The sequence below is a fragment of the Mirounga leonina genome, unplaced genomic scaffold, assembly GCF_011800145.1.
Source record: "Mirounga leonina isolate KUSES-001 unplaced genomic scaffold, KU_Mleo_1.0 Mir_174, whole genome shotgun sequence".
In the NCBI taxonomy this organism is placed as follows: Eukaryota; Metazoa; Chordata; class Mammalia; order Carnivora; family Phocidae; genus Mirounga; species Mirounga leonina.
In genome coordinates this window covers 39,352,986-39,372,854 of record NW_023270451.1, presented here as the reverse complement: position 1 = coordinate 39,372,854, position 19,869 = coordinate 39,352,986, and the positions used below count along the sequence as shown (strand labels likewise).

Sequence of the window (19,869 nt, the reverse complement as noted above, 5' to 3'; positions counted from 1 at the left end):
TGTGTTTGTGTGTATATGTACTTTTTTTTTCTTAATTTGGGTATGGAGCACAATTCGTGGCCCAAACTCATGACCCCGAAATCAAGACCTCAGCTGAGCTCGAGAGTCTGATGCCTAACTCACTGAGCCACCCAGATACCCCAGTAGAGTATATTTTTAAAGGCTTTTATGGGAAATATAACATTATCCAAAAGCAGAGATACAGTATGTGCCCTGCACTTTAGTATTTGTTAGCACATGAGTTATTTTCAAACAGATCTCAGACTTAGCATTTCTTGTGTAAATTCTGATACTGAGGTGGTAGTTGAAATTTTTTTTCTTAAATTGACATTCTTACCATCTCTTTGGTGTATTGTCCCTGATGATTGGGCTTTGTTTTACTGTCCCATAAAAATAATGTAAAACTGCTTTTTCCTTCCTCCTTAGTTTATGCTTACAAACAGGATGTACCTGAGTTTGGTTAATCTACATGGTCTTTATAGTTCCCTAAGGGATAGGTGGTATCTGACCTGTATTTCTCATGCTTTGAGGGGAATGCAAGAGAGAAAGGACTAGGTTATGAATGTGGTCTAAGTTGTGTTTTGCTGTGGTACTTCAAAATAAGTGGATTATTTGACCAGGAAAGGGAGATTTCTAGTTTTAGAAGTTAAGTAATTTAATTATTTCACTTGATATGTTAAGCCCAATTGCTAATATATATATATTTTTTAAATAGCTAGTTGACTATTAATTCCTTTACCTTCTAAGGGGGTGATTTTGTGTGTGGCCTCCATATTACAATCTCACATAATCTCTTCCTCCCTTTCTCCCTCTGACAGTGTTGAACAAGGGATAGAAAAAGAGGATAAATGCATTATATTAAATATTGTATATAATTGATATTATGTAACTATATATATGGACATTTGAACTAAGGTCGGATTTTTTGGGGGGGTATTGAGATATGAAAGCTTAATGAATCAGAATGGTTAATAATTACACATACAACGAGTTAGGCAATATCCAGATAATTTATACACATAGATACAATACCAAAGAGCTGAATGTATGACACAAAGATTCGTCCATGTAGGATGCTGAGACATTTAGAATTATATTAGGTGTCAGTAAAACCAATAAAACCATCATAGTAATGAAGTGTTTTGTATATATAACAAGTGATTATAAAGAATGCTAAATAACTTGAATAGCAAGTTTGAGTAGGTAAAAGAGACAAATTGACAGCGTTTTTGACCAGTAAAGAGAGGATGCACATTTCCAAATGCCAACCAGAATTATTTCCACTGGAAAGGTTTTAGGCCTAACAAAAATTCCATAAACTTAATGAAAGCAGAAATCTTCGATAACATATATATATATATATATATATATATTTTTTTTTTTTTAAAGATTTTGTTTGACAGAGAGAGACACAGCAAGAGAGGGAACACAAGCAGGGGGAGTGGGAGAGGGAGAAGCAGACTCCCCCCTGAGCAGGGAGCCCGACGTGGGACCCTGGGATCATGACCTGAGCTGAAGGCAGATGCTTAATGACTGAGCCACCCAGGCACCCAGATAACATATTTTTGAGCATTATGCAATGACAGTAGAAATCATCAGTTTAGGTGTACTCAGTAAGTAATACCTAGCTAAATACATATTTCATTAAAGATCTTTTATATAACAACTAGTTAGAAATTCTCCTTCAAATAAATAAATAAGATCTTAAAAAAAAAGAAACTTCAAACTATTTTTTTAAAGTTTTTGAGTGAGTTAACATACAGTGTTAGGTTGGTCAGGGATTTTTTTTTTTTAAAGATTTTATTTATTTATTTGAGAGAGAGAGAGAATGAGAGGGAGGAGGGTCAGAGGGAGAAGCAGACTCCCCGCCAAGCAGGGAGCCCGATGCGGGACTCGACCCCGGGACTCCAGGATCATGACCTGAGTCGAAGGCAGTCGCTTAACCAACTGAGCCACCCAGGCGCCCGGGTCAGGGATTTTTAATGTTACCTGTACTTGGTAGCCTGAAATTTACGGACCTCATGGGATGTTTTTCAGTGCATAACATAAAATACATAGGATTATGAAGGAAATGACTGATTTTGAAATACAGTTAGCAAAATGTTAAAACTCATAGTAAATATGTACTGCTTAACATAATTTCTGGCAACACCTCTGAATCTCACAGTAATGGGTGTAGATGATAAAAATCTGCAGCAAGTTAATGCGTTATAAAAACACCTGCTGTATATTAATGTCAGAATTACAAGTAGTGTGATTCTACTGTGGTTTAATGCCAACATTCACAATTAAAGGAGGTACTAAATTTCAGTTAGGGGATAGTGAAAATAAATAGGTGATTTTTATCCCCCTATCTAGGTTCCCTGAATCTATGGACCCCTTGGCTGTGATCTTAGATTAAGAACATCTGTAGTATGGATTTGTTTGTGTCCTGGTATGCTTAATTTGAGGCTTGAGGGCTTGAATTTAGAATATAGTCACCAGAGGAAATGTTTCTCAAATACTGTAATTTAAAAAAGCCAATTTTAGGGGCTCCTGGCTTGGCTCAGTCAGTAAAGTATGGAACTCTTGATCTTGGGGTTGTAAGTTTGAGCCTCACATTGGTTGTAGAGATTACTTAAAAAAAAAAAATCTCAAAAACTAATTTTAGTGGCTTTTAAAATAAACTGTAATAATCCAATGATGCTGGATCTCCAAATGGTCTTAATATAATCCTGTGATCAACTTGGTCTCCTTTTTCCTTCTTGGGCTGCAATTTCTTATTATACATTGGTTTGTACGTAGTTAATAAAAAGTTAATATGTTAAATAACTTCAGGGCGCCTGGGTGGCTCAGTTGCTTAAGCGACTGCCTTCGGCTCAGGTCATGATCCTGGAGTCCCGGGATCGAGTCCCGCATCGGGCTCCCTGCTCAGCAGGGAGTCTGCTTCTCCCTCTGACCCTCCCCCCGTCTCATGTGCTCTCTCTCTCTCTCAAATAAATAAAATCTTAAAAAAAAAAAAAAAGTTAAATAACTTCAAAGCATCCATGTTGGCTATTAATGTCTTTTGTTTTCATATATTTTTTTCTTTTATAAAACATTTTAATTCTTCTGCAGGATCCGGAAACTTCAGATACGGAATATCCCGCCTCACTTACAGTGGGAGGTAAGAATTTACATATTTAATAAAATCAAGATTTCTGTATCTAAGCTTACTGTTAGTTTTTTCTAAGCATTTTTCTCCTTCCCCCCAACTCCAGGTTGTGCTAGAACACAAAATTCTTATGTATTATCTTGCTGTGGGGTTTTCTTTGCAGGGGCATATAGTATCTCTGTTAAAAATCTGCTCTTTGATACACTTTAACTGGGTAATTTTCCTCATTCAGTCCCATCCTAATAGAATCTTGTTTGAGATCTTTCTGATGAGTTCACCAGTTATATTTAAATATGAATTTCTCTCCTTAGCAGAATTTTTAAAGACACATACCTGCTACTTGTGCTTTATTTTAAAATGTTAACTCTGCTTTCTTTTGCTCAGATGGTGGCACTGTACTCACTATGTATAAACAAACTATTTAGCACAATTGAATCCCATTGTCAGTAACTTCCAAAGCATAATAATGATGTCATGGTGAGAATTTGAGACACCAGTGGTTGAAGAGATTTACAAAAAATGTCTGTTGAATCTTCCTGATGATGGAACCTGAAAATTCTTAAAACCTACCTTGGAGAAGTGGTGCCGGGAAAACTGCTCAGCTTTTTATATATTTTCTAATATAAAAATCAAGAGTAGCTAGCTTGGTGTGTTTCACCTTAGTCTTCTGAAATGACATTTGATGAGTCAGTCACTAAACCCAAAACCTTCACCAAAATGAAAAGTATGGTTGAAAGGTTTCTTTGGCAGTGAATTAAGGCAGGTTGGTCTGAGGTGTGATTCTCCCAAGGTCCCATTTGGTAACAAATCATTTATGCTCGTAATATTCTAGAGCATTTATTTTCAGAACAATATTATTGAGTTTAATCTTTGCTGGAGGAGTTGTTTCTTCGGTGTATGCTAAACATTTTCCAAGTTATATGATGTATAGAAAGTATGTTTTTGTAGATGGAAACAGTGACTTTAAAGATTAAACCTAAGGCATTTTCCTGTTTTAGATTAATACTTGTTTAGGAAATTCAGTAGCTTGGAGGATGGGTACTCCAAGTGTTGTGCTAATCAAGGTTACTGATTTGGTTCCCCTATTTTATTTTTATTTATTGATATATTTCTTTGACCCCCCCTATTTTAACATGGGCCATGTTAAACATGATTTTTTGTTTGAGAATCAAATCTCATATAATGTAGCTTTCAATGAAATAATCAAATGGTAGCAGCCAATTTTAAGATAAGAGTCCTAGCACATCAGCTATAGGCAAGTGGCGGTTCTCTTCATTCACTCATAGTAGCTCTTCAGATTTAGGTTGTACTAGCTTTGAAGCATTTATTTTATTGTATTTTTGGTGGCTTTTCAAGGTTTTAGTTTACTGTATTCTTTCTCATTCTGGGTGAGATTTAATTCATGAGAATAAATATTTATTTGCTGTGTTCAACTTTTTCTTAACTTTTTTATATTTCATTTTGCCCTCCTAGTCCTTTGAGGTAAGGTGAAATTGGGGGTGCTATCTCCATTTTCAGGTGGGCAAATAAGAGCACACAGGATTCAAAAAAATAACTGAATTGTAATTATATATATGTGTGTATATATATATATATATATATAATACTGCATTGTAAGACACTTAGGACTAGACTTTGAAACTCTTGACCTTTGATCTTAAATTTTTTTAAAATATTTGAAATACTGATAAAAAATTACTGAGGGCTTGTCAGGAGTAGAATGAACTATTGGGATGTTTCCTTTTACTTGAAGACTTGAGTGAATACCATCTGTTACTTCCTTTTTGAGATGAGTCACTTTTGTTTTTGTTTTTGTTTTTTAAAGATTTTATTTATTTATTAGAGAGCACATGGGAGGGGGGAGGGTCAGAGGGAGAAGCAGACTCCCTGCTGAGAAGGGAGCCTGATGCGGGACTCGATCCCGGGACTCCAGGATCATGACCTGAGCCGAAGGCAGTCGCTTAACCGACTGAGCCACCCACGCACCCGAGATGAGTCACTTTGTATAATGTTGTTTTTTTTTTTTTTATTTGACAGAGAGAAACACAGCGAGAGAGGGAACACAAGCAGGGGGAGTGAGAAAGGGAGAAGCAGGCTTCCCGCTGAGCAGGGAGCCCGATGCGGGGCTGGATCCCAGAACCCTGGGATCATGACCTGAGCCGAAGGCAGACGCTTAACAACTGAGCCACCCAGGCGCCCCACTTTGTATAACATTTTATTTGTACACTCGGAGTATGCCGGCTGTCTTGTGCCAAAGCCGTATAGACAGTGATAATTTTGGATTTAAAGGTCCAGATTCCCTTTATAATGGAGGGATTAAACTTTGAATCCACTGGTTAATCTTTGATTCACTGACAATGGAATGGCCAAACATTTGTGCCTCCTGATTGGATGCAGTGAGGAAATACAGAGAAACACGGGTGAAATAGTCTAACCTTATTAAAAAAAAAAAAAAAAAAGACTTGACTGGTTTCAGTTTCAGTCTAACTTTGAATCACCAAAAATATAGACAATAGAGGCACAACTTTAAATGATGCCATGAAGAAATAACTAGTCAAGTCCAGAATATGAGACATTCCACAGGACATATGATACTGTTCTAGTCAAACAAGGGCATGTTAAAAGGGAGAAGAACTGTTAGGGACTAGGACCTAAAAGGATAACAAACAAACATATACTTAAAGTAAGTTTTTTGTGAATCATGTCAATAGTCCTTCGAAGCAGCATGAAGTATCTAGAAAAGCCTTAGTGGCTTTTGGGGTCAGTATCTAGAAAAGCAGGTGGCTTTGGGGTTCAGACTTGGAATTGTATCCCAGCTCCACTACTTTCTAGTTGTGTGATCTCTGAGCAGGTTTTAAAACTCTTCTGAGCCTCATTTTCTTCATTTATAACATGAGGATGAGGATCGCAGCTACCTCATTGGGTTGCTGTGAACATTGATAGAATGGTGTATGCTAAAGTCCTTAAAAATGCGTGGTACATAGAAGTGCACTACATTTTAGCTAGGACATGAGCAACAAATTCACCTCCTCTTTTTTTTTTAAATATTTTTTCTTAAAAAAATGTTTTTTAAAGATTTATTTGACAGAGAGCACAAGTGGGGGAGCGGCAGAGGGAGAAGCGGGCTCCCTGTGGGGCTCAATCCCAGGACCCTGATCATGACCTGAGCCGAAGGCAGACGCTTAACCGACTGAGCCACCCAGGTGCCCCCAAATTCATCTCCTCTTAACCTTACGTTCTGGTGCTTGTCTTAGGTCCAGCCTGGAGCCCAGAAAACACTATGTTTTTCACCAGGGGAAATCGAGTGTAAAGGATTACACAGGTGCTGGAGGACTGAAAGGGGGAATCCAGAGGTGGTGACTGCAGGGAATGGCTACCATCTGAAGGCTGAGGGGTCAGACTAAGAGGTTGAGATGATCAGATCTTCGAAACTTGGAGAGAGAGCCCTGAGTATTTGAGACTCTGAGCAAGGGTTGTGGCTGGTGCCTGGGATGGGGGGGAAGGAGGTGATGAACCTGGCTCTAGGCATGCCAGAGCCACGCCTTGGCAGCTAGAGACTGAAACGCACTGCTGTTAGGGACAGCTGATAAATGGGAAAGAGCCTGTCCTGTGTCCTCATTCCTGTCTTCCAGTCTCTGAAACTACCAGGGAACTGGGGTCAAAGGAGTGATACAGGGTGTAGAGTCCTAGCATTGAAAAGCTGAAAGGTAGATCTGGAACCAAGAGCTTAATATTCACTCAGAGTTCTTTTTTTTAATTTTAATTTTATTTATTTATTCATTCATTCATTTGCAAGAGAGCATGAGCTGGGGGGAAGGGCAGAGGGAGAGGGAGAAGCAGACTCCCACTCAGCAGGGAGCCTGACTCGGGGCTTGATCGCAGAACCCTGGGATCATGACCTGAGCTGAAGGCAGATGCTTAACTAACTGAGCCACCCAGGTGCCCTTCAGTCAGAGTTCTAACCCAGAAGTGAAAATTCCTGCCCTGTTCTGCCAGTCAAGCCATTTTCTTTGAGGTCACTGAAGAGCTGACAGAATCTGGAACCAGGGCAGAAACACTGAATATGCAGATCTGTAGCTGGATTGTTAATTACTTCATTCCACTATGATATTTTTTATTTTATGTTTGCATTCATTTATTGTTTGTATTTTCTTTATACCGTCATATACTAAATGATCAGAAGGGGATTCCTTTCGGGTTCTCTGTGTAGTACATCTTGCATGCTGTGTGTGCCAAGCAGGGGTTAAACAGATTCTAACCGTGTAGTTTTGGACGATGATAAAGCACTTAGGGGCACTGGATTGGCCAACTGTTTCACTACTTAAGCATTTGTTTTTTGGCAGATAAAAATATGAGGAAACTAACTTTTTGAAGGACCTGTTGCTGGAGAATTAGGTAGTTTTGTTTTTCTCCAAGTATGTGGAATGTAGAAGGGGAATAGGAGAAATTGTTGCTTTTCTACCTCCTATCCCCTTGCCTAAGATACTTGAAGAGTAGATTTTTGGTGTGACCAGAATGATAGAAGGGCCACATCTACAGTCCTGATGGCCAGCAGACCTGGGTCCTCAGATGCCCTGAAGGAGGTGAGCATGTGTGCTAAGGATTTGAGTGGGTACCTTCTTGGACAAACAACACAGAGGTGGGGGAGTGACAGAGTCCCAGCAGTACACTTCACTTTCAACACCTTTGAGAACATGGTTTCTTCTTTTTTTTTTTTTTCTTTATCCATTCATCTGTTATTATTATTTTTTATTGTTATGTTAATCCCCATACATTACATCACTAGTTTTAGATGTAGTGTTCCACGATTCATTGTTTGTGCATAACACCCAGTGCTCCATGCAGAACGTGCCCTCCTCAATACCCATCACCAGGCTAACCCATCCTCCCACCCCCCTCCCCTCTAGAACCCTCAGTTTGTTTTTCAGAGTCCATCATCTCTCATGGTTCATCTACCCCTCCGATTTCCCCCCCTTCATTCTTCCCCTCCTGCTATCTTCTTTTTTTTTTTCCTTAATATATATTGCATTATTTGTTTCAGAGGTACAGATCTGAGATTCAACAGTCTTGCATAATTCACAGCGCTTACGAGAGCACATACCCTCCCCAGTGTCTATCACCCAGTCACCCCATCCCTCCCACCCCACCCCCCACTCCAGCAACCCTCAGAAATGTAAGACTCATTAGTTATGTAAATGAAATGTTGTAAAGAGTAAGTTAGGTTCTCATTTTGGGGTTGGGCGATAAAAGTAGAATGATGTTTCCCAAAGTTCACTGTCTGGGAGAATAGTCTGAGCTAGTTAGTCCTCTTCATCTGAGAGGTTCTACATGACAAGGCCCTGACATTGCCCAAGACTGAAGCCACCATATTTTCTTTCTCTCTCTTTTTTTGAAGATTTTATTTATTTATTTGAGAGTGAGAGAGCATGAGAGAAGCATGAGCTGGGGGGAGGGATAGAGGGAGAGGGAGAAGCACACTCCCTGCTGAGCACGGAGCCTGTGACGGGGTTTGATCCCAGCACCCTGAGATTATGACCTGAGCCAAAGGCAGACGCTTAACCAACTGAGCCACCTAGACGCCCCACCACTATATTTTCTAAGGCAAAGATTTGAATATGTGGTCTGACAAATACTTAGGATTGCATACTTTGATATCACAGTCTTGGTAGAAAATCCAGAATGTATGTTGGCTTTACCTCAAGGATTGAATATCCAGTTTTTCCTGGACTTAACTGAGCTGGGAAGACAAGTATCTTGGGAAGAAACTCTGAAGAGATTTCCACAGTGTAAGGTCTGTTTCTGCCATGTGTGTAGTCTGGTGTGATTGAGTAGAGGAAGCAGAAGCGGTATCATGGGCTGAATGTAGGGGGGGGTAAAGGGATTTTCTGTATAACTAAGGCATTCCCTGTTTGTATCCAGCCTTCGGACATAGATGAGTTGGGTCTCTGGTTCTGGACAGGGAAAGCAAGTAACCAATGTACTAAAAATGAAAAACCAAAGCTATAAGTTGGAAATAGCAACATAAAATACTGTTCAGGTTTCTTCTCAGCAGAGTTACCTTAATGATTTCTTTCTTTTTTTCTTTCATTTATCCATTTTAGAGAGAGTGAGAGAGCATGCAAGCCAATGAGTGGGGGGAGGGGCAGAGAGTGAGACTCTTCAAACAGAGTCTGCTGAACTCAGAGCCTGACCTGTGGCTCAGTCCCATGACCCGTGAGATCACAGCCTGAGCCAAAACCAAGAGTCGGACGCTCAACCAACTGAGCCACCCAGGGGCCCCTTAATGATTTCTTCTAAAGGTCTTTTTGGTGCTTCCATATGTGCTTGAAGCAATTTTTGGAAGTATATCTTGTAGGAAATTTTAGGAGGCTCTTCTTTCGCAGGGCTATAGTACTGCCTTAACAACACTGTATTTAGTGTTTGGCTAGTTTGTTTTGAACCTAGTTCCTAGTAACCAGCTTGGAGAAAGTTGACTTCTAGGGGATAGGGAATGTTAGAACTTTCTTGGCTTCCTCCATGATTAAAAGTTTATTCCTTTATAGTTTGCTGGTGGGGAGTGTTGTTGATAGTAAGACCTAATAGGGGGTGGTAGCAGAACTTCCCTATAAATTACATTCGTGTTAGTCCTGTCCACTGTCTGGTAGAAGGGCTAAAGCTTTTGAGAGATGGCCACATTTCAGACTGCAATGGAAGACCTACTGTAATAAATAAGGTAGAAACCTCAGAAAATGGATATTTTGTGAGATGAGGCAAGTACTCAGAATGGAGAAATTATATTATCCACATTGCACTGAGAAGAATGCTTAATGGAAGCAGTTGTAGAGGTCAGAAATACGGGTAAGATTAGTAATAGTTTCTTAAAGCTGGTAACGTCCCATGTCTGTTACTTTGTTTCCATATGGACTCTGAATATAGTAAGAAAGATTGATTACAGGAGAAGCACCCTGGCTGTACTACTAGTAAGTAGAAATAACAATGTTGTTATACTAGGCTCTGGCAGAAGGGAAACCAAAGGAGTCTTTATTTAGAAAGAAATAGGGAAGTATGCAAGAAAGTAGTGATGCCGCATTATCCAATCTGGAAGGGGGAGAGCAAAACTGTAGCATAGTTACCTAAAGTAGTTCTCAGAGAGCCCTCGAAGTAAGCCTTGGATGAGTGTGTGCTGAGAATTAGAAGACTGTGTTGGAGACTGGGGGAGGGGGGATGACTTCCCAGTAAAGAGATTTAGGCCAGGGCCATGGAGTCAGTTAGGTGACGTCCCTGGTGGATGTGTTCAGTGGCAGAAACTCATTCATCTTCATCTGTGCAAGTGCTGATTACTGTTTGGTGCTCTGGTCAGATGCTTTTTGGCCCAGGGTGAATGCATGAATTAATGATGAACAGAAGTTGGGTGAGACTGAACCATTTAAGTATAATTGATGATGAGAAGCTAACAAGATGAGGTACTCAGTCAAACAGAAAAAGACATCATCTCTAGACATAGTGGGGTTGACGTTAACCATGAACTGAATGAGAAGTCACAAGAGGCATTGATGTTGAATATTACAAATAACCCATTTAAAGGTTGGCTTTTGCAGCAGGTATCTTTGAGTTGTAAATAAAGTAGTAACGGATAAACAGTGTTCTTGGTAGGTGATTTTCTGACTTTTCTCTTCAAGGGACTTGGTATGGCAGAACCCTGGTATATGAATATAAATGCAGAGCTGTTGAAAGCTGGCATAGGACCTTGTCTGCTGGTTCCCTCTTTCGCCCCTGGGGAAGTTTTGTGGGCCTCTTTGAAAATCACTATGACATCAGTTGTTAGAGCTAGTTGATCTCTGCCAAATAAATCTGAAGGACCGGAACAGGCAAGTTGAGGAAACCATTGACACACATAGGTGATCTTTCTTCACTGTGACCTGACTCTGAGCACTGTCCCGTAAATACCTGACACTTACTGAGCACTTATGTGGTAGGCGCTGAATTAACCCATTTTATCTTCACAACAGTCCCATGTCCCCACTTTACAGATGAGGCAGCTGAGGTACAGAGAGGTGAAGTAACTTGCCCAGGGTCACGCAACTGGAAAGTGGTAGAGTTTCTGCTCTTAATCAGGTTACTCAAACAGAAAACTTCCCCCAAAGGTAAGTTTCTCTTTCTTATAATTATCATCATTTATTTGCTTTCAAGATGCCCCTAAAATTTTGACAGTGAACCCAATAGAGAAGGGATTCTCTCCAGGTTTGGAGGAAATGCATGGTTATGAGTGATGAATGGGGTTGAACAGATTATTTGGGTAAGTTACTGGTAAACCCTTCCTTTTAGAGAACCGTGGACAATGGCGTTCTTTATGCATCATTGCTCTGGGATGGGTTGGACGTGGTCTCATTAGAAATGATTTGGTGAAAAGACATGCAGGGGAATTAAATACCAGAGTTATCCTATGACCTATATAGAAACGGTATATACGGCAAGTATTTCTGGTCCCAAGCTGCTACCTCCATGTGTTTACAATGCCCTTGCACCATGATCCTGGACTTATGCCCTGTACTTCTGTTGTTCTTCTGAGATGGTTATCTCAAAGGTTTCCAGGCCCTTCATTTAAACCTTTTTTTTTTTTTTTTAAGATTTTTTATTTATTTCTTTGACCGAGAGAGAGACTGCGAGAAAGGGAACACAAGCAGGGGGAGTGGGAGAGGGAGAAGCAGGCCTCCTGCTGAGCAGCAAGCCTGGTGCAGGGCTCGATCCCAGGACCCTGGGATCATGACCTGAGCCGAAGGCAGACGCTTAATGACTGAGCCATCCAGGCGCCCCTAAACCTTTTATTACAAAAAATATCAAAGATAAAAATAGGTTAATATAATGATACCCAGTTTCAACCATTATAAATATATGGTGAGCCAGTCTTGTTTATAGCTCTACTCTCTTACCCTTTTCCAGATTATTTTGAAGCAAATTCTAGACTTCCTATTAATTTCATTTAGTAAATAACTGCAATATGTATCTCTAAAAGATAATGTCTCTATTAGTTTGCTAGGGCTGCTGTAACAAAATACCACAGGGTGGGTGGCTTAAACAACAGAAACTTTATAATCTCATAGTTCTGGAGGCTAATAGTCTGATAACAAGCTGTCAGTGCATTTGTATTCTCCTGAAGGCTGTGAGGGAAGCATCTGTTCAAGACTTCTCTCTTCTGGTAGGTCCCTGGCTTGTGGCAGCAAAACTCCAGTCTTCATGTGCTGTTCTTGCTGTGTGTATGTCTGTGTCCAAATTTCTCCTTTTTATAAGGACATCCATTCTATTGCATTAGGATCGACCCTAATGACTTTTTTTTTTTTTTTATAAGCTCTATGTGCAACGTGGGGCTTGAACTCATGATCCCAAGATCAAGAGTCACATGCTCTACTGATTGAACCAGCCAGGTGCCCCATAATGACTTCATTTTAACTTGATCTCTGTAAAGTCCTGATCACCAAATATGGTTACAATCTAAGGGACTGGGAGTTAACACTTCATGATATGAATCTTGAGGATACACATTTCAATCTATAACCATCTCTTTTAAAAATTCACCACTGGGTGGCTCAGTTGGTTAAGCATCTGACTCTTGATTTCAGCTCAGGTCTCCATCTCAGGGTCCTGAGTTCAAGCCCTGCATTGGGCTCCACACTGGGTGTGGAGCCTACTTTAAAAAAAAATACATATTAAATTGATTAACTCAAATATCTAATCATTTGTGTTTCCTTGATTATCTCAATGTATAAAAGTTTTTGTTTGAATCAGGATCTAAGCAAGATCTTTTTTAAGACAGTTAATCAGTAGGACCCCCCCATCCTCTTTTTTGGTGCTATGTATTTCTTTTTATTTTTTATTCTTTATTTTTTTAAAGATTTTATTTAGTTATTTGACAGAGATAGCGAGAGCAGGAACACAAGCAGGGGGAGTGGGAGAGGGAGAAGCAGGCTTCCCGCTGAGCAGGGAGCCCAATGAGGGGGCTCAGTCGCAGGACCCTGGGATCATGACCTGAGCCGAAGGCAGACGCTTAATGACTGAGCCACCCAGGTGCCCCTGGTGCTATGTATTTCTTGAAGTTGGTTTATTCTGTAGAATGTTCTACATTCTTACTTTGCTGAACTATATCCATGTGTTACCCCTTAACATGTTCCTCTAACCCTTGTGGACTTGCATTAGATATAAGTTCAGTTTTTTGTTTGGACAAAACAAAGTAATAGGTGGTTATGCATTCTTCCAATAGGAGGTACATAATGTCTGTCTGTATGATGTGAAATGCCACTGATCGCTGCTTAGATTCGTAGTTGTGTAGTTGTAAGATGGTCATATTTTAATTCTATAATTTCTTCATTATTTGTAAACTTGTTCTCATCAGTTATTTGATCACCCTGAGGTAAAGTCTGTAAGACAGACAGGAAAAGTGCTCAATCTTTCATTTTCTACCTTATAAATATGGGTGCCTTGGCATCCTACAAGAGTGACCACTGAGGGTTTTGTTTTTACCAATGAGTTTTTATGTATATAATTGTGAGCTCATGGATTTACACAACTTTGGGTTTCAAAGTTATTGGAATCATTCATATTAATACTCAAAATCTCCTAATCCTGAGAGACTTGTGAAAACTTCAAGACCGTGCCAGTGTCCTTTTTTTTTTTTTTTTTTTTAAGATTTTATATGTTTGTTAAAGAGCGTGCGTGTGCATGTACAAGCAGGGGGAACGGCAGGCAGAGGAAGAGGGAGAAGAAGAAGCGGCTCCCTGCCGAGCAAGGAGCCTGACACGGGACTCGATCCCAGGACTCTAGGATCATGACCTGAGCCAAAGGCAGACACTTAACTGACTGAGCCACCTAGGTGTCCCACCAGTGTCCTTTGGATGCTACCTCTGTAGTTGAGATCTTCCTTGATTTGGGTTCCAAGAAGTCCCAGGTTCATCTTGTATGTTTTCTGCTCCAAGGACTGGAATCAGCCCTTTCTCTCAGGAGCCTGGCTCCTTGGGAAATGGGGTTGAGAGATCACAGAGTGTCATGCCCCTCTTGGGACCAAATCCATTGGCCTTTTCTTGGTTGTTCATTTTGTTTGCAACAGTTATGTTCTCAGCTCCTCCAATGGTTTTAGTCATGGCCATTCTTCTGTGCCCTGACATGTGCTTTTCCATTCCTAAATGTGAACATTTCTCTATTATTCACTCCTTTGCTTTTTCTCTTAGAAATTCCACTTGTTGCTGCCTGTGTTTTGCTTCTTGCTTGGAAGCAAATGTTCTCTGGAATATTCTTTGAATTTAAGGTTTAAAACAGAGTTTCTTTCCTTCTCATATCATTTCTTTGCTTTCCCTGTGAATTTTAATAGTGCTTAGGTCACATGGGCTTGGCCTTGAGGTCACCCTTGATTCTCCTGTTTGCTTTTTGGCCACACATGTGTGCCCCCCCCCCCCCGCCCATGCTTCCTTTGGTGTATTTCCCTGTACCCTGTGGCCACCACCCTGTAGAAAATTCAGTCCTAAGGCAACTGTTTTAAGCATCTTACCATGTGTAAATGGAGAAAACATTGTGGGCACAACCACCCTCTGAGGGCTGACCCTGAGGGCTCCTGCTTTGTATTCTCAAGCTTTAAAACTATCTTTAGAAGGGCCTGAGCACTAATTTTAGGATTCTGCTTTAGTGCCAAGTTGTGAAATTGCTCTTTCAGTTTCATAATCTTCAAATGAGTCCTGTAACTCTTCAGATGAAAACAATTGGTCTTTTCTGTTCGAGTTATATTAAGCTACCAACAACCACAAACAGATCGTTCATAGTTGTAAACAGGAAAGGTCGTAAAGAGAGTCTTTGGTTTCAGTACTATTCACTTGCAGTCCTGGCAGATCCAAGAAGAAATAATTAGTAAATAAATCTCTTTCATTTGTGTTTCAGGCAGAGCTTTCTAGAGGATTCCCATACTGCTTCCCAGTTCAAATTGGCGATTTAGGAATAAGTGTGATCCTATGAATAAAGACTGAGAGGAAAGGAAGTTAAATGCTTGGGGTGGGAAATAAGACAATAGTTATGCAGACTTTAATGCTTCATGACCAAACAGCCAAATAACAAAGTAACTTTTACAAAGCCTATTTAAAAACTGATCTCTCTTCTGCATGGGATTGATGGATCTTTATGTTCTAAAGTCTCAGGAACCCTCAAAACACCCATAACTTAATGTTTTCTGTGTGAGGTAAGAGGTTTGTTGGCTTGATTGAGAATGTTGAGGGGCCTGATCTGTGTCATTATCACTTAGAACACTTCTTATACCAAGTGCATGGTATCTCTTCCAATACCATTCTCCCAACTCTTCAACACCAACAAAGTGTCCTACAACTCAATTCATTTCTGACACTAACTATTGGATTTAATATCAGACTCCAGGTTAAGGGCTCCATCTCGCAAGACTGTCTGGATCTCAGATGCCATGTGCAGTGGGATGCCCAGGTTTCTCACGCTTAGGCCTGATTATAAATTTGGAGGGTCCCACAGTAGCATGTCCCTCCCTTCTCCCCTCTCACCAGTAATTCACTAGAATGGCTCACAGAACTCAGGAAAGCACTTAACTTACTATTACCAATTTAGTATAAGTGATATAACTCAGGAACAGCCAGATGGAAGAAATGCACAGGACAAGGTAAGGGGAAAGGATTGCAGAGCTTCCATGTCCTCTCAAGGTACAACATTCTTGCCACATCTCCATGTGTTCACCAATCTGGAAGTTCTCCGAACCCATTCTTTCGGGATTTTATGAAGGCTTCATCACATAAGCATTATTAATTGAATCACTGGCCTTGGTGATTAATTCAATCTCCAGCGTTCCTCCTCTTCCCAGAGTTTGGGGAGTGGGGTGTAAGTTCTAAGTCTCCAATCGTGCCTTGGTCTCTCTGGTGATCAGCCTCCATTCTGAAGCTGTCTAGGACCCACCAAGAGTTGGCTCATCAGAACAGAAGACATTCCTATCACCCTGAGCATTCAGGAAACTCTAAGCGATTTAGGAGCTCTGTATCAGGAATCAGGGACAAGGACCAAATACGTATTTCTTCTTATGCTGCAGGAGACTCTCGTATTCTCAGTGCCTGGCATTGCTTGACAAAAACTTTTGAAAGAAGGAATGGTAGAATAATAAGTCTAATTATAACCATATACTTTATTTTAGAAGGGCATTCAGGTAATGTGGAAGGAAGCATACATAAACCAAATAGATTACCAGGTAGCAAATATGTTTAAACAAAACAACTTAAGTTTTAATTTAAGTAACTTACCACATGTAAGTTTTTACTTCTTGTAAAGCTAGTAAGCAGACAGCAGTTGAACTGAATCAAAGGTGAATTTGGTTCTGTTAACACCATGATGTAAACAGTGGTGGATCAGGGGCTTCTGGCTGGCTCAGTCAGTAGAGCATGTGACTCTTGATCTCAGGGTGGTGAGTTTGCGCCTCATGTTGGGAGTAGAGTTTACTTTAAAAAAAAAAAAAAAATCATATCCACTGGTTGTCAAATGAGGTTTGGGAGTTAGCCTATAAATTATGGGACATTTGTGTATCTAACTTTTGTTTTTTTAATACAGTGAGCAGTACATAACACCTGTGAAAACTTTAAGGAGAAAATGAGTATTTAAAAATGTTGGGAAAGTTTAGAATGTTCAGTTTACTCATATAAACCATTTAAGAAGACATGAAAAGGGACAAGCCCAGAAGACCAAAAGTCAAAACACTAACAGTGGTGGTAGGCTTGTTATTTTTGTACCTTATTCAGAGGATTACATGTTTTCACCACTGAATTCCTTTATCTTGTTTGTAAGGGCATTTAACCTAAATACTCAGATTGAGTATATTTTAGGGATGAGTATGGGGCCTTTTTTTTTTTTTTAAAGTAGGCTTCATGCCCAACATAAGGCTTGAATTCATAACCTTGTGATCAGGAGTCCCATTCTGTACCAACTGAGCCAGCCAGGTGCCCCTCATTTGATAGGGAACCAAAATATGTATAAGTTACTGAGTCTGAGAAGAAAAAGGAGGGAAATATACCTGATTTTAAAGAAGAAAATAGGGGTGCCTGGGTGGCTCAGTCCTTAAGCATCTGCCTTCGGCTTAGGTCAGAATCCCGGGGTCCTGGGATCACGCCCCACATTGGGCTCCCTGCTCAGCAGGAGTCTGCTTCTCCCTTTCCTTCCTGCTTGTGTTCTCTCTCATTATCTCTGTCTCTCTCAAATAAGTAAGTAAAATACTTAAAACAAAACAAAACAAAACAAAAACACTTGTGAAGATTGGTGATCAGGAAAGCTTATAGTATTCTGTTGGATAAAATAAATTATTAAACAAAAAAATACCTCTTAACATCCTTCAAAATAAATGAGTATTGAAATCCATTGAAGGTGGCATGTCATTCACATAAACTAGGGGCTCCTAGATTGTTCATCCTAGAAAAGGGAATCTTTAGGACTCCAGCAGGAGAGCATGTGACAAAGGCTGGGGGCAGGAGTGGGAGAAGATGTTAGTCTCATTGACTTGATGACTCTGTGTTGTTCTTGATGTCTTCCTGCCTGCTCACTTGTTAATAAAATACAGGAGTAAATTTGCTTGAAATTAACCTACATTAAAACTGACCTTTTCCTGGCATTACAGTTCTTTGCATTTGAACATGTATATATTTGTGTGATACAGTTGCAGTCAGGATATAGGATCTGTCACGACAAAAAGATACCCTAATGATACTCTTGTGTAGTCCTATCCCCTTACCAACCTCTAACAACTAAAGATTTTTGTGTCATATGGTAAATATGTTTATAAGAAACTGACCAACTGATCTACAAAGTGTCTGTGCCATTTTTGCTTTCCCACCAGTAATTTATGAGTGATCCCATTGGTCACCATCCTCATCAGCATTTGGTATTGTCAATATTTTTTATTTTAGCTATTCTAATATATGTGTAGTGGTATCTCATTTGGGCTTTATTTACATTTCTCGGTTGGGTAATGATGTTGAGCATCTTTTCGTGTACCTAATTACCTTCTGTATATTCTCTTTGAAGTGTCTGGTTAGTCTTCTATTTAATTGGGTTGTTTTTTTACCACTGGGTTTTCAGAGTTCTTCATATATTATGGATACAAATCCTTAGACAAATATGTGATGTGCAGATATTTTCTCCTAGTGAGTAAGTGTCTTTGCATTCTCTCACAATTGTTTTATCAACAAAAGTTTAAAATTTTAGTGAAGTCTAATTTATTGATTTCACCACCCCCCTTTATGGATAGTACTTTTGGTGTCTTTTCTTAAATCCAGGTTTTGAAGGTTTTCTCCTGTGGTAGTTTTATAGTCTTTAAGTTTTACATTTAGATCTATGATGCATTTTGAGTTACCTTTTGTATCATGTGTAAGGCTTAGGCAGAGACTTTTTTTTTTTTTTTTAACTTCTTAAGAAGTTAAGCTTTTTAAATTTTATTTGAGAGAGGGAGAGAGTGCGCACGTGCACACACACGCATACGAGGCGGGAGAGGGAGAAGCAGACTCCTTGCTGAGCAGGAAGCCCCACTAGAGTTCATCCCAGGACCCTGAGATAATGACCTAAGCTGAAGGCAGGCGCTTAACTGACTGAGCCACCCAGGTGCCCTGAGGCTTATTTTTTTTGTGTATAGATGTCCAATTAATCCAACACGATGTGTTGAAAAGACTGTTATTTCTCCATTGAATTGCCTTTTCATCTTTGTCACAAATTGGCCATATATGTGTGGGTCTATTTCTGGATTATATTCTATTCCATTGATTGATATGTCTATAGCTTTGCCAATACTGTACTTTCTTGGCTACCATGGCTTTATATAGTAAGTCTTAAAATTGGCTAGTACTGTTTCTCTAACTTTATTCTTTTTCAAAATGGTTGTGGCTATGCTAGTTACTTGGCCTTTACATATGTACTTTTTTTTTTTTAAAGATTTTATTTATTTATTTGACAGAGACAGCGAGAGAGGGAACACAAGCAGGGGGAGCAGGAGAGGGAGAAGCAGGCTTCCCGCCGACGGGGAGCCTGATGCGGGGCTCTATCCCAGGACCCCTGGATCATGATCTGAGCCGAAGGCAGACACTTAACAACTGAACCACCCAGGCACCCCTACATATGTATTTTTATTTTTTAATTTAGATTTTATTTGAGTGAGAGAGCAAACACGCATAGGGGGAGGAACAGAGAGGGTGAGGGATAGGTAGACTCTGCATGGAGCGTGGGGCCCAGTGCAGGGCTTGATCTCATGACCCAGAGATCACAACCTGAGCCAAAACCAGGAGTCGGACACTTAACCACTGAGCCACCCAGGCAACCCCTACGTAAATATTTTAGAACAAGGACATCTATTTATCTACACAAAATCCTGCTGGGAGCAAATAGGTCCTATGTGTTTTGTGAGAGTCATAAATATTTAAATTTTGGAGGGAGGGGTTGTGCTGTTATAAACGGTTTTTAATTTTTAATTGTAGTAAAATACACAGATTTATATTAACCATTTTTAAGTATATGGTTGAGTAGTTTTAGGTATATTTACATTGTTGTGCAACCAATCTCCAGAGCTTTTTCATCTTGGAAAACTGAAATTGTATACCCATTAAACAACAACTCCCAATTTTCCCCTTCCCTTAGCCCCTGGCAATCGCCTTTCTTTCTCTTTGTGTGAATTTGACTATTTTAGATACATGAGTGGAACCATACAGTATTTATCCTCTTGTGACTGGCTTATTTTACTT

At 39.9% G+C, this 19,869-nt stretch overlaps 1 protein-coding gene across 2 annotated transcripts in view; it reads left to right on the top strand.

Annotated features, from left to right (window-relative positions):
* Positions 1-19,869, top strand: part of IGF2BP3 (insulin like growth factor 2 mRNA binding protein 3) — a 152,099-nt gene that overhangs the window by 45,292 nt on the left and 86,938 nt on the right. For both annotated transcript variants that reach the window (XM_035020743.1, XM_035020742.1), the window contains exon 3: positions 3,097-3,145. In XM_035020743.1, the coding sequence (XP_034876634.1) occupies positions 3,097-3,145 (49 nt within the window). The remainder of the gene's footprint in view (positions 1-3,096; positions 3,146-19,869) is intronic.